General features: G+C 40.2%; 1 protein-coding gene across 2 annotated transcripts; it reads left to right on the forward strand.

The window, feature by feature from the left end:
* The first annotated feature begins 8 nt into the window (after nt 1–8).
* On the forward strand, nt 9–27,018 carry LOC146691722 (3',5'-cyclic-AMP phosphodiesterase 7B-like). Of its 2 annotated transcripts, XM_085431662.1 has the most exons (13): nt 9–73; nt 4,872–4,932; nt 14,377–14,466; nt 17,452–17,615; nt 17,709–17,772; nt 18,411–18,506; nt 19,656–19,756; nt 20,927–21,058; nt 21,157–21,248; nt 21,681–21,819; nt 21,952–22,054; nt 22,502–22,582; nt 23,619–27,018. In XM_085431662.1, the coding sequence occupies exons 1-13, from the start codon at nt 53–55 to the stop codon at nt 23,828–23,830; spliced, it is 1,356 nt and encodes a 451-aa protein (XP_085287788.1). In that variant the 5' UTR covers nt 9–52; the 3' UTR covers nt 23,831–27,018. The 2 variants fall into 2 exon arrangements, with proteins under 2 accessions (XP_085287788.1, XP_085287786.1); XM_085431660.1 differs by lacking the exons at nt 9–73; nt 4,872–4,932 and adding an exon at nt 9,025–10,765.
* Nucleotides 27,019–27,935: the final 917 nt, after the last annotated feature.

A 27,935-nucleotide genomic window follows, 5' to 3' on the forward strand; every position in this document is an offset into this window, starting at 1 on the left:
CGCCTGATTCCGTAGCGTTCACTTGTCATCTGCGAGCTGGCACGATGGTTAAATGTCCTGTTTAATGGTCGAGGTACGTAGACTGTGATTTTTTCCCCCAGCTGTGTCGGCTGCGTGCCTCTAAACAGACAGACTTGTTTTGTAATAGGCCTTAACGGCAGAAAGCCGTTACACCGTAACGACCTGTGAACAGTCTTTGGCGCTTAAATGAGAGTTTGTAGTGAGCGAATACTGTTTATGGTGCATGCTGTGGCGTTGCATTAATACCGGATGAGCATGCTAGTATTCTCATATGGACTAAATGTTTGCACGACATGTAGCAAGCCAATAATGACCTTGTGTTTTTTTGTGGTAAAGACTTATTGGTGCAGGCTTGTTCTTGTACGCCGTGTTTGCTGCAGTGTTCGGCCTTGTGTATTATTGCCATGTGTCACGTCAGTGTACTGACAGATTTACAGCAGTCAACCTGCAGCCTGGGCACTGCAGACCACACGCAAGCAGGGGAAAGATGTGAAGTGGACTTGTTTTTGGCTGGGTTTGCTTGTGGTATTTGCTGACATGCCACAGCATATATGTTAAGTATTAGATGTTCAGTTATAAATGTCTAAGCAGATACTTGAATTGAATATGCATAAATTATTTACATAAGGTATGGGTAAAGAGGTGCATGAAAATTATTAACCTTAACCTTATTAACCTTATAAATAAATAACTCTAATCCTAACTAAAGGGTCTGTAGCCTATTAGAGAGGGTGGTTTTTACAATAAAAGTTATTTCAGGAACTTTGTAACGCACCTCATGGTTTTCCATGAAGCGTGGAGCTTACTCAATTGTGGGGAAGATGGTTTAGCTGTCCCCACTTCTTGACTGTGTGGCATTGTAGTGCTACCAGCAAGTTTTTGGTAGATGATATTATTGAGTAATTGTTGAATTTTTGGGTTAGTTTCTGTTAAATTGTCATTGTTAGATTAATTCCTTGATTTGATGTTTACTATTCTCTGCCCTCTGATATTTTGAATAGATGCTGATTATGCATTATTATGCATCATTATGCACACTGCTTATTTCTTTTATTCCATGCATCACTTAGTACAAGTGATGCCTGCACAGACCCTGCCCATGAAAACTTTTGAAGAAACTGATCCATAACATTAACATTTAATATGTGTTTTCTTTGACCATGTTCCACTTCAGGGTTTAATGAAATTTGTCAGTGGTATATATGAAAAGTTTTAAATAATTTAAAACTATTTGTTGTCCAAACATCTGTATCCATGACTGTCACTGACCTGTTGGTACCCGAGTGGACATTTAGCTACAGATGCAACCATTCATATGTTGTACCACATCCATTTTGTATTGGCTAAATATTCAAACATAGTGTAACGAAAATTTAAAACACTTCAAATTGCCATTTATTTCCCTAGCACAAAACGGATGGGGGATAAATATCAACAAAAACAAAACATTGACTCCCCGCTATGTACAGGAGAGTGAAAAGCTGTGTTAGTCATAAGCATTTGAGAGAGAGAGAGACTTAAACTAGAAAGCTGGCCAAATGAAATGAGTAATGATGTGAGCATAGAGATCATGGAACAAAATGACAAGACGTGTCCTGTAAACATGCCATAACCACGTGGGCTGAATGAGCGAACAGTCACTGCCTCTGGTTTGCCTCCTTCCACCCATTTCCTGCTTGACGGTAAACAATGTGCGCTAAATCAGATGTAAATCCTCCTACTCAAGGTACATGCTTATGACTGTCTTGCTCCAAAGGAGTAACAAAGTAAGAACATGTTTAATAATGGATAACAGATGATTTGTCAGGTTAGCTAGAGTACCTGCTTTCAGTCATAAGATAAGATAAGATAAGATAAGATAGATAAGATAGAACTTTATTAATCCCTCGGGTGGGTTCCTCTGGGAAATTCGATTTCCAAAAAAAGCACAGCAACGACCGAAGTTACAGTTACAGAATTGTTATATATATATACACACACACACACACACACACACACACACACACACACACACACACACACACACACACACACATGTATAAATACAGAAACAAATATAAATAAAATATACAAAGGGGATAAATAGAATAAATAGGAATAAAAAATAAAAATACAAGTGAATTGCACATTTCAAGTATTGAGTCTATTGCACTGTTGACTATTTACAAAAAGTATTGCACAAGGTATTGTACAGTGAGGTGAAGAGGCACTACAGCTTAGTTGTTCCCCCTCCTTTGTCCTCCTGTTTCCCCTCCCTCTCCCCTCCAGAGAGGAGTTAAACAGTTTGATGGCGTGTGGGACAAAGGAGTTTTTAAGTCTGTTAGTTCTTGTCTTGGGGAGAAGCAACCTGTCACTGAACAGACTCTTCTGGTTGTTTATGGCCGTGTGCAGAGGATGCCCAGCATTGTTCATAATGTCCAGCAGTTTCTTTAGTGTCCTTTTCTCTGCCACTGTCACCAGAGTGTCCAGCTTCATGCCGACCACAGAGCTAGCCCTCCTGATCAGTTTCTCCAGCCTGGATGAGTCCTTCTTTGCTGTGCTGCTCCCCCAGCACACCACAGCATAGAAAAGTACTCCAGCAACCACCGACTGGTAAAACATCCTCAGGAGCTTCCTGCAGATGTTAAAAGACCTCAGCCTCCTGAGGAAGTACAGTCGGCTTTGGGCTTTTTTATACAGGTGCTCTGTGTTGCATGACCAGTCCAGTTTATTGTCCACCCACAGCCCGAGGTACTTGTACTTGTTGACCACCTCCACCTCCTCCCCCTCTATCTGAACCGGCAGTGGACCTTCTCTGGACCTCCCGAAGTCCACAACCAGTTCCTTAGTCTTTGAGGTGTTGAGTTGCAGGTGGTTTGTGTGACTCCATGCGACAAAGTTCCTCACCAGACTTCTGTACTCCTCTTCCTGATCATCCCAGATACACCCCATGATGGCCGTGTCATCTGCAAACCTCTGAATGTGGCATAATTCAGAGTTGTAGCAGAAGTCAGAGGTGTACAGGGTGAAGAGAAGAGGGGACAGCACAGTTCCCTGTGGTGCTCCTGTGCTGCTGACCACAGTGTCAGACGTGATGTCCTTCAGCCTGACGTACTGTGGTCTGTCGGTGAGGTAGTCGGAGATCCAGGCCACCAGGCAGGGGTCCACCTCCATCCTGTTCAGTTTTTCCTGAAGCATACAGGGCCGGATGGTATTAAAGGCACTGGAAAAGTCAAGAAACAGGATCCTGACCGTGCCTTTTCCCCCATCCAGGTGTGAGTGGGCTCTGTGTAGGAGGTACAGGATGGCATCCTCCACTCCGACACCCACCTTGTATGCAAACTGTAGTGGGTCCTGGGCATGTTGTACCTGTGGTCGGAGGAGGTTGAGGAAGAGCCGCTCTAGAGTCTTCATAAGATGTGACGTCAGTGCCACCGGTCGGAAGTCATTCAGCTCATTGGGCCGGTTCCTTTTGGGGACCGGGACGATGCAGGATGTCATGTATATATATATTTGTGTGTGTGTGTGTATGTAGTTTGTTCCCACATTGTACCCAGTCCCCTCTCACCCGTTTCCAAAATGCACATAGATGTCAAGCCATTATAACTATTATAGCCATTACTGGCTATTATAAATAGATGACCTCAATTGGGAAATGTACCGAGCTGTGTCTGACTGATCTACAGCACAGGACTCTGGGTTTTAATTATACTCAAGAGCTGACATCAGATCAGGGTACACAGGCAGATGTGGCACTGCTAGCAAGCTTTATCAATTTTGACTCATAAGACAGTCATGGTATTTTAATCTTTTGACATTCATATTACTTTGAAGGGACTCTTCGACATTTTGTAGTACAAAACAAAATTAAAAAAAAAAAAAACGTCCAGTGGGACAGTAGCATCTGAGCTGAGAGTCTTAAACGGAGGCCTGAGTTTAATTGGAGGGTGAGAATAAAGTTTTCTGAATATATAATTGAAAACAATTACATAAACTCAGGGATTGTGACATTTTTGTAAAAATAATTCTTAACTGTAAACTTAATGTTAACTTGCCGTTATACCAATAACGATAGTAACAGTGTAATAGTATCAGGTATTGGAGGGTGGGAGTTGAGAAGAACAGTACTGTGAGTCTTATCTGCTCCATCTTTCACTATTAAAGAAACAAACAAACAAACAAAAAAACATGTGATTTAAATTAGAGACAAGTACACCTTTGATAGAAAATGACTAAAAAAGATGACTAAAGACCCCTGGCTGTGAGGGCCAACCATGTGGAAGCATGTGATCAATGCGCAAATCATTGCCAGTGTATGCCAGTATGCCGCCTGACCCACTTTTTAGCATTCTTGGCCAAAACACAGATATGTCTCTACTGGAAGCACAGATGCCAGTGTCACTGATTGCCCCTACCCTCTCTTACTCACTGTGATGAATAATAATCTTTAAATAAATACCCTTCTTCCTTCCCCAAATTACTTTTTCAGTTTGACAAAGCACCCAACACAGGAAGTGTCCTGATGTGATGAAAATAGACCAAAATCTCCTGAAATATTTGCTATTTGCTATGGTTGGATAGATAGATCATCTTTAGTTCGTTTTTAGTTTAAATTCAATTTCCATTTATAACTGTTCATTTAGAATTTCTCTTACTTTTAAGTGAGGGCTTGTGGGAAAAGAGTGCAGGGGTGGCACACAAGTGTGAAAACCGTCTGTGGCTTCACACGTAGGGTCACTGCGGCTTTTAGCACAGTTTCCTTTTTCACTAAACACAGTTCATTGATAGCAGTGTGCATATTTTTGGCCTTTGTAATATTAATGTCAGCCTTTCCTTCCCTTTCCCCTTTTCCCTATTCCTCTCTGTCACAGAGGTGTGGAGCTGTAGCCTTCAAAAGTTGGGAGCAGAATGCCATACAGGTTCGCATGCTGGGTAAGAATGATCATTGACCCGATTCCATCAATGTGCTACGTATGCTGTAAATACAGCATATGTAGTCAGCTGTAGTCTGGTAGAAGATAGTGTTTTCAGATATTTGGTTTCAGGCTTTCACTGACCTTTGGCCGAGAATAATCTCTATGTCAAACAGGGATGCATATTTCCGCTATCTCTGTAAACTGTCTACATTGTTCAGCTCTGTGGGTTTCAATACACAATGTGGGTTTAATCTGGAAAAGTCCTACATATGCAGGACTTAGCCTGCTTAGGCCATGTTTTCAAAGGCTTTATCTTGAGAGGAGATATAGCTGTTAATCATAACTACAGTCTTAGACCTTGGGGATGAGACGATGAAGTGTAGCCACAACAGTGTGTCTAAAAATACAAATGCTGATGTCGTTTAACCCCTTACACCATGAATGTCATTGTAGCTGTTATAAAAACACAACCAGCACTATTTCTTGAAAGCTACTATATGAGACACTTTCACTGTTAAGACTCACTGTGTTATTTAACGTTTTTAAAATACATATATCCTTATATCTATCAATTTATCTATCTAAATGATAGGTAATGGGTACAGGCTAGTTTAATGACTGCAGGCTATAACTAGGCAGAAGACAGACACTGTGATGAGAGTACTCTTTGGGAAACGGAAACTCAAAATTAGGAAGGGGTTCCCATTAAAGAAAATAAGACACCTGAAAGAAGTCAGTGAGTCAGGCGAGCTGATTTTTGTTCACAGCTCTGACTTTGACCCCCTTTAGTTTCACATGGTTTGTGCGGGAAATCCTTGACAATGCTTGAGTTTTACGGAGAAATGCTTGAAAACATTTGAAATTGGAATTGCACTGATATCTTTATAGGTCGCTGTTTGTTTCAGTAGTTTGCCTGAGATCAATAAAATCATTTAGAGAAGATTTTATCTTTGTCTTTCTCAGAAAATGTAGGAGACGTTTGTCGATTATTGCATGCTGCTCTGAGCATGTGACTGTAGTGTGATCAGCTATTCTTTTTTTTTAAGTCTGTGGGTGGGACATGACAACATGTGGGGGACACTGCAGTTTCAATGAGTGCAGGCTTGAAAAGAAATCATATTAAATTAAAGAAAGACCCAGTCTTCAAGTCTCCTTCAAAAATCTAAAGGACAGAGAGTCAGTGGTTTCCAGCCATATAAAGTGATCTTTATTAGAAAACCTACAAAACGTACACTGTTCACATCTTTTTTCCCCTTATTTTATTTTTTATATGTGCACATGTTGTGTATGAGCTGTGTCTATCTGATAGATAATGATTGGTTAAACCACGGCACTGTTTACCCCCTGTTAATATGTCGTGCAGAGATCTGGAAATGCATTACAATGATGCAGACGAAAGCCATATGTAGAGAGTGAGCAACTGGTTAAAATTCACTGTACGGATTACAAATGATTTCAAATGTTAAAATTTGAGTTGAATGAAATCTTAAGTATGTGTTATTAATGTTGATATAGCATTCTGCCTTAAAGGAACACCTCAGACTTGAACAGAGAGTTATCAGACACAGATATGTTTTTATTTGCTGGTGGTTTTAAGTAAAAGAGGCATTTTTACTGTTCTCCTTAGGCTACAGAGATTTAGTGTTCCAATCAACCAAGCTAAAAAGAGTAACCCACGGCACAGATTTTCTTATCTGGTACAAGGTAACCTTTAATTAAAAATTAATTCAAGCTTAATTAAATATTAATTCAATAGTGCAATGTTTATGGCAGCAAGACATTTATGCCAGATGTAATGTAAATGTATCATTTTCCACAAGGATGGAATGCACATAAGGTCACTGTGACCTTGACCTTTGAATACTCAGATATAATCAGGTTATGATAAAGTCCAGGTAATCACATTTCATATTTGCCAAAATTGCAGAATTTTCCTTAAGGCCGTTGCATGAATGAATGATGTGAACATATAGACAGTCCAAGGGTTCAATCCTCTGAAAATGGCTGTCACTAGTCTAAGCATAATAATATTCCATGTTTAAGGGGAAATTTGTTTCTGATGTGAATATAGTAAGATTCTTGGTGCAAGCACAGAGAAATACTACAAATACAGCCAACAAGAAAATACATTTTACACAAAATACCAAATGCTGATCTAAGCTACAATGAAACAACTATATTCTCAGCACATAGCAATGATACATTTTCAATGAATTACTCTGTTCTGCATTTACTCTCACTGCCTGCTTCACACAGTTTCTCACAGTAGTGTATCTTTTATCTTAATGCTCTTTGTCTCGTGATTTCTTAGAACGAACTCCCTGCAAGTGATACGTGGCGTTCAAGGCTATGTTCCTGTCATGTGTGTGTGAGGGTGAGTGCGAGGGTGTTGAAACTTTTGTCTGCATGTGACCGTTTCTCAAGGAAACAATTCCACTGGAAAAACCAAAACTGTTAGTACTGCATCCTCCAAATGAAGTGCATGTAAAGAGGAGCACATGCTATATCTAACTGGCTTACATTCACTGAAATTCATTCAGATTAATAGATTTCAGCAGCCACAGAAATACATATATTTTCAGTAATGTAGCAGGTGATAACAAATAACAGATACTTCCATGTGAAAGTTCATTTTTCCTGCAGAAACAGAGCTTCTAACATCTTAGGGAGCTAGTCACACTAAAATACTAACAACAATATCTACATCAATTTTAGCTGTCATTATGATCTAGTTTTCTGCTTTTATCACATTTTTATCTCACTGTTATGGTTCTGAAAAGCTGGATGGATAAACTCAGCGTTAACAGAGACAACTGATAACCAGAAACCTTGTGATCTCATTTATCAAGGATGCTCAGTGTTGGGCTTCAATGCTGAGGAGCTTCATCAGCCTTGGTTCCTTATGAGAACCAGACTACATTTCAGTGGGTTTGAGAACTGAATATTCTGTTATTTAGTAAAAGAAAGTCGTGACAGGCAGAATTTATAGGCTGCATTTGTGAGTCATCAGTGAATTTCATGTAATAAGTCTTTCCAAAGGCAATGACAACAGTGTTTCTGCAGTTTTGCCATTGCCAGCTTTTTAGGTCCAGCACAAGCAATTTGCAGTGGAAATCCAGGTCTTTAATGGTTGAAAAGACATAAAACAGAGAGGTTTGAACTTGTCTTGAAGTACAAGTCTCTGCTACAATTGGGCCAATAAAATCAATTAGGCTAGAGAAGGGACACAGTTGCATGATGCATAATGGTTGTATGAGATAAAAGAATGAATTAGGCTTAAGGTAGAATTGATCGAACAGAGGATTGCAGAGAGTTAGCTTTAGTTTAGGGACATTAGCTAGCGGATTTAAAAATTACTTCATTTTAATTTTGAAAACTGACCATTTTCTTTTAACATTTCTAAAACATGAAAATCTTCTAAGAATTTAAAGGGGTTTGGGTTGTTTGTTTTTTTTCTCAAATCTTCTTCTGCCACTCTCAAAAACCCTTGCTGTGTTTTGGCCCAGGGCTGGTTAGTCACCTATACTGAAGAATTCAGAGCCAATAAATCACAGCAAATCCACCCAAGTGTTCCTGTGCCAGTGAGGCCTTAATGAATGGTGACTCACAGCATGCACCTCGTTTTACCCCCGAGCAGAAGAAGTTTATAATTGTATTCTGTTGAATCCTGCTCCTGTGGCATTGTTACTGAGTCAGTGCACCTGGGAACAGGGCATTAGTAAAAAAAGAGCTTGTATGCATAAGAGTTAAATAAACTATGCGCCCGTAGAGGTGGGAATCTTAAAATAGCTCCTGATATGCTGATGACGCAGATTGCAAACTCTTTCAGGTGATCTGTCCACTTAGTTGTAATATTCACTGTCAATACAGTGTGCTGATTAGAAAATGCAATATGTAATAGGCTGCAGTGATAGGTGGCTTGCTCTTTGTGGTAACACCATTAGTCAATATTCTGCCAAAGTAATCAGTGACAACTTCCCTCTGTTCTGTGTTTAAATATTTATTAGCACCAAGTCCTGTGCCATACAAATCCCATCCCAACTTCTTAAGTTTTCCCAAAGTAAATAAATAAATAATTTTAAAAAGTTTTTAATGTCAGAGTTGATGATTTAAAGAAAGATCTCCCACTCTGGAGACTGAACCTTGTAAAATGACACAAAAATTACTGCATAAGCATAAGCTAAAAAGTTGGTCCAGCGTTCCACGGCCACGACAAACACTGCATGGTTTCTCCTGGATCTGAGGTTTAGCTAACAGATGGACTCCTCTTTGGTACCGTGAGTGACCTCAGTGCCCCCTCGTCCCCCTAATTTTGCTTCCTTTATAGAAGCTATGTCAGTGGGATTGAAGAAATCCTAAAATTATTCCTTCCACATCCTGACTATAGCCTAAGTTGACATCACCTCGCATTTTGTCCGAATTTCTTCAAGGCTGATCAAAAGTCATGCTCACCAAAGATCTCCGCTCCTGAGTTTTTGCTTCAACTACTACCAGAGCCACACTTGGCCTGCAAGTACCTACGAGCTGCCTTCAGACACCCACAAGCTAACCAAGCCCAATAGGATTGCTTCTCCAGCCTAATGGCTCACTTCACCACTGATGTCCACCGTCTGGTTGAGTTTACTACCTCTATTTATGTTATTGTAATTTTCAATATCTCTCTTTGCTTTAATTTTTTTTTAAGTAATTTGATGCATTGGAAGTTGAATGGACATTATTTAATATTAGTAGTATTTTCTATTGTTTCCATCCAACAATGATGCATATAATTGAAAAAAACTGTAGGCCTGTAGTGAGTTCTTATAGTCTTGTCTGCCTTTAAATGCTAAATTTGTAAAAAATAGACTTAATGTTTTGAACTACCGTTGTTGTGAAAATGAATTCGGGGGACTGATGCGTCTGTGTATATATCCTAAATTCACCTCAAACAGCTTTGGTCTCACTATTCTCACCATGTGACAGAAGCTGTGAACCGAAGCTCGACGGTGTTTCCCACAATCCTATTGGTCTGTTATTGGGCTAGTAGGCAGAGAGAGACGGTGTGTGAGCGAGCTTAGAGAGGGGGAAGGAGGGGCTTTTAGACAACACAACAAGGTTGGCGCGAGTGAGATTGAAGAGGGAAGAGAGAATGCGGCAGAAGGAAGAACCAGACTGTCAGTGGCTCTGGGACAGAGGGATACGCAACGATTCTCTTCTCTTGTTTTTTGGCTTTTCACGGCACCTCACTTTTTGTTTCTTTTTTGTCACTCCTCACCTCTATGCTCTCATTCTTTCTGTTCGACTGACTTTCCTTTTACTGATACCGTGTCTCCCTGCAGTCTCTGTTACACTGTCCTACATCTAGACAACTCCTTCATCCTCACCCATGGCTACCTGACAGTGAGCTTCTCCTTCTGCCTTCCCTCTTCTTCTCCCTCTTTCTTTGTCAACACCACCATATTTTCTCACCCTCTCCTCTGTTTCAGCCTCTGTTTGAGTTTGATATTTTTTGGTGCACCTGTCATCCATCCTTCTATCCCTGCGTGGTATCAAAATGCCTGTCCTAGAGGGACTCTGGGGCCCAGATCTCAGGATGCGGGACACCGGTCTTGATGTTGGGGTCTGTCCAGAGGAGCCTCCTGATTCTCCAGTTTGGGGTCCCCTCAGGACTCCTCCTGTTACATGTGGTGGCCTCTCCCTAGCCCTGGAGCTACCAGCTCTTATACGGCAACTCAGAGCAGCGTGGAGAGCACGCAAGGGAGGCTCTCAGGGGCCAGAGAGAAATCAAGCAAGTCCTTGGGTGGAATCAGGAAAGGAGCAGGAAGAAGAGATAAAGCTGGACACAGAAAACAGGAGTGCACGTGTGGAAGGTAATGCGTCCAAGTTTGAGAGAGACAAATTTCATACGTCTCAGTTTCACCCATTAGCACTGAAATTAGTTTAAGGTCTTGTTTTTTTGTGGTTTTGCAAATGCATTTCATTTTTTTTATTTAAATATTGAGCTTCTGAGTCCGTGCCATGTTTTCACTGTTAACAAGACAGATTTGACAGATTGTCTCTGACAAGCACTCCTCGGGCCGTATGCTTACATGCGCGTGTGGTCGTACGCCACGCAGGTCGAAATGCGGTTCAGAATAGTTCAGACAGCTGAGCAGAGTAGACAGTGAAATGAGGGATTTGGGCTGTAAAGCCAGAGGGTCCATTAAATAAAGCTGTGTTACCATCTGTGAGCTGCAGCTGTCCGTGTGACATCATCAATCAAGCCTATGTCTCTTACTAACGAAGTTCAGCATCAACCGCAATTAAGGACAATGTGTTTTATATTTAACAATCACAGTAATAAAGCATTGGAAAGTTGCACAGCATCAGTTGCATAGCATCATTATCACATAGGATGTGATTCCAAAAACTTACGTTGACTGAGTATTTATTGAATATTTATTTTTGACATTTAGAAGTGTTTTCGGCTCGATCTCGGGCTTCTTCTACGATACCTTCAGTTTGTCTTATCAGTGTTTAGTGAGACTTAACCTTTTAAGGAAAATTAATAGGTTTGAAGTCTGACGGCAACTGGAAAATATTTTTATAATAATCTGATGATTAAAATTGGAACAGCGTGGATTTTTAATAATGAATCGATGATTCATAATGTGGGGAATTACCTTTGCTGACTCAAGCAAGGGGGAAATGGAGAAATACTGTTTTCTGTCGGTGACTTTCCCTGTGATGACCTCATACATGCGACGATTTCTTAATGAGGGCGAATGGCTGTCTGCGCACTGTTTGATATCAGCACATACAAATGTGTGGAGACACTGCTGATAAGTTGTCAGTGGTGATTGTGAGTCATTGTGACATTTACTGTAGCAAGGGCTTAAAGAAAGCGTCACAAAGCACAGATGGATAGTTTTTAAAAAACACAATAAACTTTCATCCTGTGGTTTTGGATGTCAGTCTTAGCAAGACAATGAAGTAGAAGTGCACATACTCATAAAAAAAAAAAAAGAATGGTAGCATTACCAGTGGGTTTTTACTGTATCTGGTCAGTGTGTTTACTGTATTTATCTGTGTATCCAGATAAAGCAGCAGCTGTTGGTGGAAGAAAACATCATCTCCCCCTTTGTGTTTAAAATGTGTTTTTCCTTTTGTTGTTGTTGTTTTTTGTTTTGCTTTTTTTTTGGGGGGGGGGGGGGGGGTTTGCTGTCATATGCTGGCACTGCATATGACAGCAATGCATGTGTTAAAATTTCAGAACAGCCCCAAAGTACAGTTTGTGCCACAAACACCCACAGATTCATGGAAGCCAAGTGAATGTATTCCTGTCAGTTCCCCTGTGTCTGCTCGCGTGAGTGGGCGCTATGTGGCAATTGTGCCATCTTGTTTTTGTATTTGGAATCAGGGATTTAACCTCATTTACAAGCGTGCATGTGCACAACAGCATGGTTTGCGTGACGAGGCGCATGTGCGTCGCCGCTTCTTTAATAAAACACCTCCCGACTGATTCACGTTTTCATCTGAAATGACCCAGTTTTGCGCATAGTGGAATCAATGACCTATTTTACCACACGGAGTTAAAGGAAGAGAGAGAGAGAAAGAGGGATGGAGAAGAGGAGCAGGTGGTGATGGAAATGATGGCTCATATTGAGAAGGGATGGGGTGTAGTTGTTGAACGGGAACGAAGGATGAGGGCACTAATGGAGAGGGAGGAGGATGTGCAAAAAGATGCCAAAAATTAGGGAAGAAAATGAAAACTTGGAATGATGTGAATGAAAAATACTGCAGCTTGAATAGAGGGAGAGAGAGGTGGGGGTGGAATTGGTGTGATTGTGTTTGTCTGAGTTAGAAGGAGGATGATCTGTGACTGCGGTGTTTTTCCAGAAGATGTATTTCCTCCTTTCCTCGCGCATCAGAACACAGGATTAAGAGCAAAGAGGCCTTCCCCTTATTCTCATTTTATTGCAAAAACTAGGCCAGTGGGACTCCTCTGCCTTCTTTAGCAGGCTGAGTCACTTCCCCGCTGCACTTGTTTTTGTTTTTTTTACATGTATAAATCAGGATTTATAACATTTGTGCCATATGTTTTTTCCTGCAAAGCACACATACACACACACATGCAAACACAACATCTACCTGCAAACTCCAACGCTTTGGCAGCTTAAACTTGCATAGCAAGATCTGGCAACTCGAGGGCGTTACCACAGTGACTCAAACCCCATTAACAGGTAGTTCAGTTGCTTTTAGCATCTCCTAAGCAAGACTCAAAGAGGTGATGTGATTTGGCAACCTTAGGGATATAATACGCTCCAGTTCCCCACAACTGACGTGTAAATTATTCAGTATACCCATAGCTTATTCAAGTGCAAATTTTATCTGTGTGCATGTTGGCTGTGACTTAGGACCTAGTTCTTTTGTGTCTCCTCTCTGGCCTCAGAGTGTGTGAATTGCAAAGTGCTAAACAGAGGAAGTATTAGGAGTCTCTGTTTAGCTTTTGTGCTCCTTCTCCATCAGATAGATGCTCGAACCACAAGGAAAACCCAGAAGGGGACCTCTCAGGCTATTCAAGACTGTGGATGAGCGTTCACACAGTTTGCTGAAACACTCGATTCCTTTCAGGAGAAAATTTGCTGTTTGAAATCCATTGGCATTTATCAATATGTTCCCCAGAAAACATTTGTCAGCTGTGTAAACAGTGGAAATCAAGACATTAGGCTGATAAAACAAAACTTTTCAGAGAAGGAACAAAAACAAGACTCCGGCTCTTCAAAGAAATCAATTTTTTTATAATAGAAAAGAAAAAAGTTCAGGTCTTTCAATTAATCTTTGGTTGTAAGACAAACCAGACATTTGATTCAGATTAAAACCAATTGAAACCATCAGTTTCAGCTACACACACACACAGACACACACACAAAGTTTAGGCAATAACAATCTGATAAAGGCAAAGTGTTAGTGTGATCCATTACAGCTGGAAGGTGGCATGAAATCCATTTTCCTCTGGCAAACCCGGATGAGATGCATGATGTCCTGGTTCTTCTGTGTCATCAAGGATCCTCTTGTTTCACGGGGGCTGATCTGAATCTGAATCCATGAGGCTGATTATCTTGACTATCTATTTTAAGTACAACACTGTTCCCAAAACCCTTCTGGCTGCTCTGTTTTTTGTTCTTTGTAAAGTTTTATTTTGCTGTTTTCACTGCTTTGAGGCATTGTAAACCCACACAGGTTTTTGTTTGTATCATCTCTGCTAAGCACATTGAGTGTACTTACAATGAAATGTCTTATATAAATAAAATTGCCATTGCCGTCAGCCCCTTGTTTGCTCTCATTCCGTCTCCGCGCTTCCTCTTGAAATGTTGACTTATTATTCATGGGGTATGTGTGCCACTAAAAGCCACCACAAAAATATAATCCCAAATCTTTCTTTCTTTATTCATGTTTCTCGGTTACACCCCCTCTGTCTTTCTTTCTTCTCTCCATCTAGCTGATGGCAGGCTGAACACTGGTCATGCTGGTGTGCTGCTGGCTGAGAGACGAGGCTCTTACCCATTGATTGATCTGCGAATTTTAAAAAGTAAGTCTCCTCATTTAAAAAAAATATACATGTAAAAAACTATTCTCCTTTATACTTCTTGGAAAATGAAATTTTCTTGGAACAACAATAAACTGTATTTGATTGTTTCTGTATTTCAGTCTAATATTAACACCTACTAAAAGGTACAACAGTGAAATTTAAGTCAAACAGTCAAGATTTAATTGAAGGGCAAACTTTCAGTTTTCATTCAAAGGGTTTAACAAATGTAAATTAATTAAAACTTTGTTTGCAAATCACACACAATATAAGGATTGTTTTTAATACTTGGGTGAAAATCAGCCCATGACTGCCTGAAGTGTAGAACCCATGAGCATCATCAGATACTGTGTTTCATCACTTGAGATGCTCTTCCGGGCTTTTAATGCAGCCACCTTCAGTTGCTGCTTGTTTCTGGGTTTTTCTGCCTTCAGGTTTGTATTTAGTAACTGAAAAGCCTCTCTGTTGTGTTGAGATCAGGTGACTGACTTGGCCATTGAAGAGTATCTTATTTTGCTGCCTTGAGAAACTCTTGGGTTGTTTTTGGAGTTTGCTTTGGGTCATGATCTGGTTGCACTGTGAAGCTCTGTCTGATCAGTTATGCAACATTTGGCTTATTCTGAGCAGAGAGTGTAGCCTTGTACACTTCACAATTCATCCTGCTGCTTCTATCATGCAGTCACATCATCAATAAACACCATCCAGCCATACATGCCTATGCCATAACATTACCTCCACCATGTTTGACAGATGATGTGGTATGCTCCGGATCATGAGCTGTTCCTCTCCTTCTCCATACTTTTCTCTTCCCATCATTCTGGTGCAAGGTTTTACCTGTCAGATTCTTTTTTCTTTTCCGAACTGTGAAAACTCTTTGAGGTAGGGCTGTGCGATATGACCAAAATCTCATATCCCGAAATAAGAATTCTATTTTCCCGATAACGTTATAAATCACAAAAATTTTACATTTCCTGTAAATTCTGTGAATCTCAGGCAGCTCGACTTGCGTGAAGTGTTTCCAGCTGCGCGTCCTTCACCCTGAGTCGAGGGTTTTAACCGATGCATGAAACTATATATTTTTAGACATAAGTTGTATTTATTACACGGCGTGCTGCGGGTTGCCTGTTCTAACGTTTGAGTCTAAGGTTTATTTTTTAGCACCTGGCGGCTGTTTTTTTTACTTCTCATCCGTAAATAATCTGCTCTTTCACGTGATTCTGTTTATTTTGAAAAGTCTCAACAGGATCTTGAGCTTTATTGTGAAAAGTTTATGTGGAACATAAACAAGCGGACACGCGAAGGTGTTACCGTCGTTGTTGCTAACCACAACGCATAAAAACAGGCGCTTGTCCGTCAGTAGTGTGGTTATATTACATATAAGAGAAAGAGAGAACTTTAAGAAATTAATATAGCCACTACAGTGACCATCAGAACGATGAAAAAATATTGTCGTAAACAGTCTAATCTTGCCTTGTTGTTCTTGAGTGTTTACCAGTGATTTGCACCTTGTTGTGAACAATGATACACCTCCTCCAGAGGTGTGTTCATGACTTGGTTAGATGTTGTAAAGTTGTTTTTCTGAACCATGTAAATGATTGTATCGTCATCCACTTTAACTGTCTTCTGTGGTCTTTCAGGTCTTCGAGTGTTACTTAACTGGTATTCCTTCGTTTTAAGAATGTACCTGATTGTAGATTTAGCCACTCCTAAAGTTTTTGCTCCTTCTGTGATAAGTTTGTTTTATCAGCCTAATGTTGGCCTCTCTCACTTACCCTGATCTCTTTGAATCATCTCCAGATATTGTCTGTATCATTTGGGAACAGGCCTCATCTGTCCATGAAACTGCTTGTCAGTCAATTGTTATGTATTATTGTAGGGTCTACCTTACAATATAAAGCACCTTGAGGCGACTGTTGTTGTGATTTGGTGCTGTATAAATAAAATTGAATTGAATTGAATTAAATTATTTTTGACCCCTCTTTAACTGTGTTAAAGAGTGGCTGTAAGTCATAAACAATTAATGCACAATTTTTTTAACCCCCTTATCTTAAAGCAGAAAGTCTGCACTTTAATCACATCTATTTTTTCTTTCTTTGATTTAAAATCCACTGATGTTGTTCACAGAGGCCAAGCAGTCTCTTTGTAATTTTCCCCAGGGATCAATAAAGTATTCTGATTCTGATTCTGATTCTGTTCAAAACAGTTACCTAACTGTACATCAGTGTGAAGCAGTGTTAGTCGTGTCAACCTAAGAAAGTGCTCAAATTTCTTAGTTTTTTTTTCTTGTTACATAACAATTACAAAATACTATCCTTGTAAACCACAAAGGCCTTCTAGAAAAGACTGTCTGACATTCCCCCCTCCCTTTTTTTTTGGCTTTTTACTAAGCTGTTTATTTCAGCTATAAATACATTTAATGACTAACAACACATGGTAAAAACAAACAAACAGTTTTTATGAGTGCTTCTGATTTTAACATATATATATTTCTCTTGTTTTACTGGCATCAGGTTGGATGTGATAGGCTACTACTGCCAGATGGTGGCAGCAATGTGCCTGTAAGCAGTTTACTGAGCATGATGAAACAATAACAAGAAGAAAAAAAACAAAGCAGTAAAACATGTGTGCCACTGTGAAATTAGATGCTACTGTATAAACAGGAGAAACATGCAAAGCCAGAGACAACCACAGCTTTCATGAAGGAGGTTCAGTGCAAACTCATATCACAAGTCTACCACAACTATGCACAGTCATTTGAGCAGGGGTGGAAGAGGGGATTTTCAAAGAGTAGGCAAATACCTCCTGGTGAATAAATTATTTTTGAAATTCCCACCCTTTGTAATGATGGGGTTTTACCTAAAATATTTCTCTTCTTGGTTTCTGTGACAGAACAACATACCATTTAAATCCTGTAGGTCACCCATTTGTGTAGAAAACGTGTTTCAGCTATTCACACAACATGCATTTTCTTTCTTTTTGTAATTTAAGCCAGTGCCCAACAGGGGGAGGTAGAGACCGTCACCAGGAGAAAGGTGAAGCGTCTCCTGAGCTTCCAGAGATACTGCCACGCCTCTAGGTTGCTGAGGGGGTTAGTTCCTCACACCCCCAGGTCCTTACACTTGCTTGATGATGACTACCTGGGACAAGCTGCTGTGAGAAAACACACAGACATATTCATATGCAGTCAAAGCCATACACATATTCCCAACAGATAAAGTCTGACAATTTTCTTTCTTTCTTTCTAGCACATGCTATCAAAAGTAGGCACATGGAACTTTGACATTTTCCTCTTCGATCGTCTTACAAACGGTGAGGTGATTTATTATTAAATTGGTTATTTTCATAAACTTTTTTGACCCCCACCTACAGGATACAATCCACCATCACTCTATGCATGCTTCCAGCACAAACACTGTATAAAGTTATTCCATATTGTTACACCCCGGCCTAGGCAACCGGGGTGCAACGCAGGAAAATAAAAATAAGGCAACAACACCCGAGAAAAAAAACTAATACGGGCTTCCACAAATCATCCCAAAACGAAAGTATCAACCACTATTTTCCTTAAAGCAAAATATGATATTTATTTACAACACACCACAAGGCGCCAAACTATTTACAACGGGGGGGGAGATCGCGACCATGACATACAGAAACACAGGGCTTAAATACATAGAAGGAGCAATTAGGGAATGGACGACAGGAGGGAAACACAGCTGGGGCAAATCAGACCTGACGAGACAAGGAAACGTAAACTGAACACTAAAATAACACAGACTTTCAAAGTAAAACAGGAAACACATAACAGTCACGCCAAAACAAAACACTGACACACCGAAACGTAACAATATGAAATGTAAAACGTGATTTATTTATTTTTTTAACTTGGTGGACTTACTGATCTGAGTTATTTGAATTCTTTTGAATGTCAATGTTGTGTGCTTTAGGTAACAGCCTGGTGACGCTGATGTGCCATCTCTTCAATGTCTACGATCTCATTCACCACTTTCAGCTGGATATGGTCAAACTTAACAGGTTTCTTGGTAAGCTGCAATAAAGTGTTCATAGTTTTTTTAAGCTTCCGACTTAAGGAATTCTTTCTCAGCTTTAAAACACTGCTGTCCTTACACATAATTATTTCTCCTGCCTCCATAGAAACATTACTTACTATGAAGTGCGCCTGCACTGTTATTTTGGCGGGACTGAAAGCTGAGAAGGAAAACTCCCAATTGCTTTTTACTCAACCAGTAAATCATTACAAAAGAGACTCTGAGCACTAACAACAAATCTGGGCAAAGTGATAGTCCGCACATTCCTGTAGTAAGTGAATATTAACCCAGTAACCATAGCAAGCTAAATGGTACCTCATAGACACTGCAGAGTAACAATGAGCTACGTGTTGTTATGGCAACAGAGCACACAGTCAACATCGTTTTGTAATTTCACACAGCAGAGGAAAGAAACACAATCTATGGGTTCAAGTATAAATGAATTTTTGCACGATGGAAATGACATTGAATGCCCCGCCAAAATACTATCTGTCTACCTATCACCTGCCAGCTTCCTAGTACTGTGCAAGTCAGTGTGATGTCTGATTGTGCTGGGTGTAATGTAAAGATAATGCAGGAAGTAGTGTGGTAAAATCACAACAAACAAGTATTTATTATTTTCTGTAGTGAGATTATGTCTTAAACTGATCATATCCAGTGCCAGCTGACCCGATTCAGACATTGTCTGGACTTTGTGTGCGTAAACTGATCGCAGTAAAGACATTTCAAGTCATCAGAATTTTATAAAACTAATTAGCCATTTATAGGACTTGTTAAGGAGTAAACACATCACCTGCTGTGTTCACTCCTTCTGAATCAAACGCTGGTTCTTTTTCTATCACGGTGCAGTTTGCTTGTGCAGGTGTGAATGTGGTTATCACACCATGGTGTGACTATGATCCAAGCTATGAGGATTCAGCTCCCACATACCAAGAAACCATTAATAATTGACATATGAAACTATCTAGCACATATATTTGTTTCGCAGGCCGGACATGACACCCTTGGACCAGGGTAAACAAACTGTTGGTGTGAAAACACCCTTAAAATCAAATGGAGATTGAAACAGTCAAAACAGTAGTGCAGGTCAGTGGTGTGAAAGTCGTGTTTCACAGGGTTTGGCCTTGTGTTTTTCCTTGCTAGGCATGGTGCAGGAGGACTACCACTCCCAAAATCCCTATCACAATGCTGTTCATGCTGCTGATGTTACTCAAGCCATGTACTGCTACCTAAGGGAGCCCAAGGTAATGAATAATACTGTATTCACACACACGCGCTCTGCCTCTCTCTATCTGTCATACTCACACTGTAAGACCTCACCAGGCTAAGCTTCTCCTTGACATATTCTATTAGCTTTGTTCCCTCTGGGATAATTCCCGCTCACTTAGACTCAACGACACATCAATCCATAGCTCTGAGAACTCTCCAAAGCCCTCTGACCAGATTAAGCTTCTCTGCATCTTTCCCTTTTTTCAGTAATTGCTTTTGTGTCCTCTTTTGCTCTGTGAAGTGCTTTGTGATGCTTCTATTTCGGTAAAAGCCCTGAATGAAATTCAGTCAGCACACGCACCAGTGTGTCATAGACAACAAACATTCCTTTATAAGAACAGGCCTGGAGGTCAATATTCTATGATTACATGCTATGGCACACATCTAGGCTTTAACTGCAAGTACTTTAAATGGCATGATACACAATTTGTTTTCTCCAGCAGGTAATATTTGTAGGCTGTGCTATGAAAGTTAGAGGTGCTTTATACCACATTCAGATCTACTGAATGAGTAAAGCACAAGAATCACAGACCAAAACGCTCACATTATGTAGACGCACACACACATATTTTATCTACAGTCTGAGAAGCTGTTTTTAAAAGTGCTACAGTCATCAGCCCACATAAAATATTTAAAAAACAAACATATTACAGTGTGCCCCCACAATGCCAACAAGTGCATTTTCTTTCTTGCCTTCTCTTTTGAATGATTCTAGTTGAGTGAATTTATAAAATACATATTTTAGCCTGGTTTTCTGAAAATTGGTGTCACTTTGGCATGCAGACTGGAGCAGCCAGAGATCAAACTACCGAGCTTCCAATTAGTGGATGATCTGCCCTACCTCCTAAACTACAGCTGGTGTAGCCAGTAGCTACTTAAACACGCAGATACTGTTTGTTTTTGGTTTTTTATGCCACTGCATGAATGTTTAAAATCTCATACACAGCCTCTTTTGTAAGTACCAACTGTAAAAACAGACCCAAGAAGTGGCAGTAATAAGAAAACTGGGCACTTGTCAGACTTAGTATTATTCTCCAAAGAACACGTGTCTTTTCACAATCAAGCAAACAAGCTTTCTTTAAAATTTCTTTAAAATGAGTCCAAGTCTTCCTCCTGTGTAAAGAACAAACATTGCTGTGTTGTAGCTGGCAGAGCATCTGAGTCCTCTGGACATATTCCTGGGTCTGATGGCAGCAGCTGCCCATGACGTGGACCATCCTGGAGTCAACCAGCCCTTCCTCATCAAGACCAGACACCACCTGGCATCCCTCTACCAGGTACACACCAGTTTGCAGATGGATGTCAGCGTGTGGATGAAGGGCCTTGTGTCTCGGCCTGTTTGAAACACAGTTTGGTTTTTATTTGTCCTGTCTAGAACACATCTGTGCTGGAGAGTCACCACTGGAGATCTACTGTGGGCATGCTGCGAGAGTCGGGACTGCTGTCCCACCTGCCTGCTGACATGTCGTAAGAACACACAAACACGAATACAGCATAGCAGGCTGATTTGGATATTTGAAAGTGTTACTGTAAAATTTCATTTGTTTAAATGGACAATATGCAGGCTTAAGCTTTAACTTGCACAATATAATGGCTCTAAAATGTAAATCCATCTGTGTTTGGACTGAGAGCCTCACGTCCACTATGTAAGTCTTTTGGAGGGAAGTATTCTAGTACTACTTTATACAATTAAAGCATTTTTGCTACTCTTGTTTCTTTGCACCATGAGTCTTTGAGCCTTCACAAGAAGGTCAGAGGTCAGTCTCGGTATGTGAGCGCCAACCAAGGAGCTCTCCATGTAGGACGTTATTGTAAAAACAGTTGTTGCTCGGTTACAGGTGGAGTTGAAAGTTTATGTTTTGCTGTTTCATCTTGGTGACGCTTCCCTCTTTTCTGCAGGCGAGACATTGAACAGCGGTTGGGCTCTCTCATCCTGGCTACAGACATAAACAGACAAAATGAGTTCCTAATGACCTTCAGAGAACATCTGGACAACCAGGACCTGGATCTTCAGCTGGCTTCACACAGACACTTTATACTGCAGGTATAGTGCACCGTCTCCATTTCTCACAGCAATTCTTCCTGTGACTTCAGCTTCATTATAAGCTGAATTTGAATGAAAACCTTCTCTACATTTACCGTATATGTGCATTTCTTTCAATCTGCAAACCTGCAGATTGCGCTCAAGTGTGCAGATATCTGTAATCCATGTCGGGTTTGGGAGCTAAGCAGGCAGTGGAGCGAGCGGGTGTGTGAGGAATTCTACAGACAGGGTGAGAGGATGTCTTATCTCAATTTATGTCAAGGTTTTCTCAAATGATCAGTGACATGATCAGTTCATACTTTTACTAATATTCAGTGTTAAAACCAAATGTGCATTTCTTCAAAATACCATTTCATTGTTTAATAACAGCAATACTCTTTCTGTCTTGCAAAGCAATTAAAAAATTCAAGCAAAACTCAATATTGATGTAAAAAAGAAAAAGAAATAGGACATCTCTAAATGTGAGATCAATTAAATGTGTGTTGTTTTATCATAAATGTATTCAATTTAGCCACCACTACCTACTAGTTATGCAGAGATGTCATTTTTGCAAATAAAGACATCACTGTGTTTGAAGTCTATACACAGTATTTTGTTTTTTAACAGAGATTAACATCTGTATCTCTCTTCATTATGTCTTATATCTGTTTTCTGAGTTCTGGCATTTAACCTGCAGGTGACCTGGAGAAGAAGTTTGACCTAGAGATCAGTCCTCTCTGCAACCAACAGTCTGACTCTGTCCCAGCCATTCAGATAGGTGAGTACTAGAGTGCACTTACAGACACACAACTGCACTTCATAGGGGCTCTCTGTGTACAATAAAAAGAAAGCACAACCCCTTTAATTCTAAGGTTTTATATATCAGGAGTTAATACAGTTTATCTGATCAACTACAAAACATCAAATATTTCACTGTGTCATTAATTGTTAAACAAAAACTAAGCCAAAAAGGAAGAAGCGGTTTGCAAAGGGCTAAGTATATCTTTACTGCTTCCACAGAAAACTGCTAAAAAAAAACCCAAGAGCTACATCTCAGACTCTATAGGCCTCAGTTAGCATGTGAGATGTTAAAGTTCATGACAGTTCAGTCAGAAAAAGACTAAACAAGTTTGGCTTGTTTGGAAGGGTTGCCAGGAGAAAATGAAACACAGCACACTCATATCAGCAAGGAGGTGGAGGGGTGATGATTTGGGCTTGTTTTTCCAGCCAAAGGACTCGGGCACCTTGGAGTCACTGAAACAACGATGAGCTCCTCTGTATACCAATTCTATAGTCAGCTAAAGCTGGGCTAAAACTGAATCGTGCAACTTTTCAGTGATCCCCAGCTCAGCAGCAAATCTACAACAGAATGGCTGAAAAAGAAACAAATTAAGATGTTACCCAGTAAAAGTCCAGACCTGTGGCAGGACCTTAATAAATGAATGGCGACAAACCTTAATAGCCAAAAGCACTATTGTAAAGAAGAGCGAGCCAAAATTCCCCCACGGTGATGTGGCAGACTGATAAAGTCACACAGAAAAAAAATTATTGTTGTTCTATAAGATACTGAATCACCCTGCGTTTGCATTTTGGCTTAGCTTTGTTAAATCAATAATGACGGTGTAATATGTCATGGTTTTTTTTCGTCTCAGGTTGTATTTACCTACATTTAAGACCTGGTGATGGCTAGATTTTTCTTTTATTGTGTACTAATACGGAAATACTTAGAATCAAAAGGGAGCGCGCTTTCTTTTCGCCCTGTTCGCGAATGCCGTACCGTGTGTACCTAACAGAAGATGTCTGTGTGTTTTAAGGTTTTATTTCCTACATTGTGGAGCCCTTGTTTGAGGAGTGGCACCGCTTCACTGAGCCCAGCCTGCTCAGCCAAACAATGCTAGATCACCTGCACAAGAACAAAGCTAACTGGAGCAGCTTACGATGTGCTCACACACCTTCAGATGTGCAAGGCCGCTCCCAAGCTGAGGAGCCTGAAGGAGAAGTTGGAGAGGGAGCAGACATCCCTTAATCTCCCTCCTCTTTCACGGGGTGTTTCATCTTCCTTTATAAATGGAGGAAAGGAGTGTTTTCAACTCCCCTGTTGTGTCCTCCAGGGTGTTTGCTCCCACAGCCTTTTGTCCACGGCTCTGAAAGTGGGAGCACTGGGTTGGGTTGGATACGTGAGAAATGGGTCCCTCTGCAGGAGCAAAGGATTGTAGCGCTGCAGGAATGATGAAAATGGAGGGAGATTTTCACAGTTACGCAGTCAGGATGGATGATCTTAGTAAATTAATGCAAATTTTGACAAAGTCATGCCTTGCTTAATAACCTGTTGATAATATGTGCTTCAAATTAACTGAGGAAAGTGGGAACAGAATGAAAAGTCTGGCAGAAGAGGATGAGTGAAGACAAATGTTAGTGTGTGACTGTGCAATGCTACTGGGAGAGTTTTTTAAAAAGCCAAAATTATATACAAATCAGCTGGACGGTGGTGGAATCATGATGTAAAATAGATGAAAAAATAGGTGGAATATATAAATATATCAAATATACTATGCTTTTTAAACATTTAGACAGTATATATTAAGCTCTTTACTTTTTCCTCATTTTGTACTGCTTGAACTCCTGTTGGATGCTTTTTCAATCAAGTGTCTCACTTGTCTACTTTTCACTGAAGTGCGTTTTTAACTAAAAGCACTAAGTTGGTATGTCAAGGTACAGTAAACTGTAACATGTATTCTGTTTTAACCTGAAAGAGTGACCCAGATAATAAATACCCTTTCTGACTTATACGCACACACACACATACACAAAAGTGTCATCAGCCGCTAGATGCTGAACACTGACCGTCAGGTGGATGCTTGTTTTTGTGACTCGAGCTCGCTCGCCGAACGCAAACGAGAGCCATTTTTAACAAAAAACAACCAGTTTGTCTTCATGCAATGTTACGCTGTGTAAATACTGTGATATACAACCTCAGCACTTCACATGCCAAAATCTCAGCAATGTGTTCATCTACTTACAGGGTACGGTCACTCTTTGTAACAACTTTATAGGTGCATTTATTTCTAACCTCACTTTATAAGCTCATATACAACAAAGCCTTAACAGCAACTTGGTCTGTCTGTGGAGCATATTGTGTAAGGAGTTTTGTTTTTTGGAGAAGCTTTTTTACAGTGTATGCCTGTTTTTCTTCAGCCATACCAGCATATACTGAAACACACGCACAGTGCTGTAGCAGCTTGTTTCCTGATTGATCTTTCACCCGCTATCGGGGTCAGATTAGGTCGTACAACGGATAAACAAGGCCAAGGTGCCCATATACCGTTATGACACATCATCTCACTGCTTTGTTACCTCTCTCAGACTTTTGTACTTGGTACAGTATCCTGTCTTAGTGTATGCCATGAAGAGACTTGGGCCAATTAGTAACTGCAAATACCTCTTAATTCATATTTATTCTGCAGTGTTACAGAGAAGTATATGCCATACTTACTAAAAATCTATATGGTTTAAATGGTGTTTATAATATGTATTATGTCAATGGTGAGAGTCATCCATAGAAATTAAAATGTGTGTAAATACTGGTTGGTCCAATTACCAAACACACTGCTGTTAAACAGTCTATTTTTTAGCACTCTGCTCTGGTTCTATACAGTTTGGGTTGTCACATGTATGCAGTGTTTACAGATGCCCGGGTTTTCCTGAGCTACAAAGGAGCTTTACGATTCCACCGACCCAGCCGACACGCAGTATATTCTGTACACAATGGTTCTACAGCATAATTAAAGCTCCAGTAATGACATGTTCACAGAAAGTGTAAGATTAATGACGTTTCTATGATGTCTTTTTTTTTCTAAAGCTGCGCTAGCTGTGTTTTAATGTGCAATAAAGTTAAAAGTCACTGGCCGAGTTGTATGAAAAAGGCCGTATTCATATCTGTAGCTCTGGTTATTAATGGGTAAATTATTAACGTGTCTTCACTGTAGCACTCTGTTGGCTTTGCTCAGACTCGCACTGTTGTTTGGCGTGCGCTCCTATGTCACTGTTATCACCTGTGAAAAGGTTTCATTACTGCATTGGCGCACACTGGCCTGTTTGATTGCATGTAGTGACAGCAGAGAAAGTTTACCGACTAATTCAGCCTCGTTTTCATTTGTGAGTTCTGCTCCCTTTGCCGAGAGCAAATCTGTTTTGTTTTTTACCATTAATACCGAGTGAAAAAACATATAAATATGCTACCTGAACAGTATTGAATTCTGAAGTCACACGTTACTGCCATACTGTAGACCCAGTCCAGACAGAAGGCCTCAGACTGCCTTGTATTCAAATACCTCTCAGAATTAGCACTGATACAGGGTAACTGAGCCATACTGACTTTACTTACTATTATATGTACTGTATGTCTATATGCCAGAGTAATTATAGTATCGACATTACCATAAATATATCTCACGAAAAAGAAGTCTGTGAATTTATATTTTGATTCTCTAAAATAACAGTCGCACCCAGCTGTTTTTTATACCTTATACATAGCATATACTCGTAGAACAACATGTTACAGAATCCTCTGATTTACGTCCTCTGAGGGTATTCTGCAATCAGCAATAACCGACTAACTGTTTGCAAATAACAAAGAAATTTAATGCCGCAACAGATTTTAATCTCACCAATAATCAAATGTCCTTCATTGCGTATAGTGCAGTAACTTAATGATTTCTAGAGAAAGTGAACGCAGTGCTTAAGACTTCAATATATAAGCTCCATTTTCAGTTCTTCTAGTACTCCTCATACTTTAGCTTAAAGTTCCCGGTCAGTTTCTGACTGTGAAATCTGGATCTTTTCCTATTGCATGCTCTTCATCTGCAAAAGGAGTCTTCTCAGTTTTAATTGTTCATATTTCTGTGTGCTACCTTATGGACTATTATTATTACTACAGTGCATAATTATTAGCACAGCAGCTGAATTAAACAGAATATTTTTTGAGTGAAACCTTTCACATAAAGCTCTCGATATCCTGTATCACTAATAGAGGGAACTGGAAATTAAAGAGCTGTTTGCACTATGTCTGTCATGCAGTCTAAACAAGAAAAGAGTCTCTATATGGAAAGGTGGGGTGTCTGACGGGTCCTCTGACTGCTCGACTGTACATTTGTGTTCTGACAACCACCCTCTGAGCACTGTGAACAATATAATAAAAGATTTTCAATAACCATACGAGGTCTCAGTTTTTTTGTATCTGTATTTGTGCTCTAAAAAGAAAGAAAACGGGAGGACTAAATGGGAGTTTTAGCAGCTGTAATAAGTACAATTGACCACTAGGTGGTGACAAATCAATTTCACTGGCTTTGATGCCATGCCATTAGTCTTCAATGACACGAGGGCACCTTTGTCTGCTGTTTTGTTTACAGTATGACTACAGTTGTTAACCAGGCAACCAACATGATGATTTATGGGATGTAGGTATGGCTCGGGGTTATGAGCTCTTATGTAAAGCATAAATAAATAGAAGAAGAAAGATGGGGCAGAATCAAGCAGCATGGAGTCGTGTTTATTGCAGTTGCAGGGCAAAGACAGAAGATGAAAGAATCTAGACTTTTAAAATTGCCAAATTGCGATATCGTGGTGTGTTTACTGCATAATTGAGCATATTTTCTTGTGAATTTCGCACAATAGAAAAACGAGGGAGCGGGAGCTGGGAGGACGTGAGCTATGCAAAGTGTGAGGAGGGAGAACAAGCCTTAAGAAAATGAATGCGGGGGGTTTCGTATTCAAAATGGAAGAGTAAAGAGAGTGCTGTAAATATGGGCTGGAACAACAGGGGAAAGGACGGAAATGTACCAAGAGTAATGAGCAGCAGAGAGGTGCTACAGGCGACCTGTGTTCTCCTTATTTGCATATCTGAAATTTGCAAAGCAAAACAAGCGCACACACAGAGTCCACTGGTCAGCCAGTGCCAGTCACACTACACCGTCCTGGCTCACTTCTCTAAACTTTATCTTTATCCAACGCCACACTCCAGAGTGGCCCGGGCCTGGGTGACATGCTGATAGAGGCTGTGTTTCTGACATGATCTGCTCACTAGAGCATGACATCAGGCACCCATTCATGCTGGTATTTCCCTCTGAGTGTTT

This window comes from Copadichromis virginalis, linkage group LG15, assembly GCF_057382275.1.
Source record: "Copadichromis virginalis isolate Kocher_CV1m ecotype Utaka linkage group LG15, C_Virginalis_male_GT1.1, whole genome shotgun sequence".
In the NCBI taxonomy this organism is placed as follows: Eukaryota; Metazoa; Chordata; class Actinopteri; order Cichliformes; family Cichlidae; genus Copadichromis; species Copadichromis virginalis.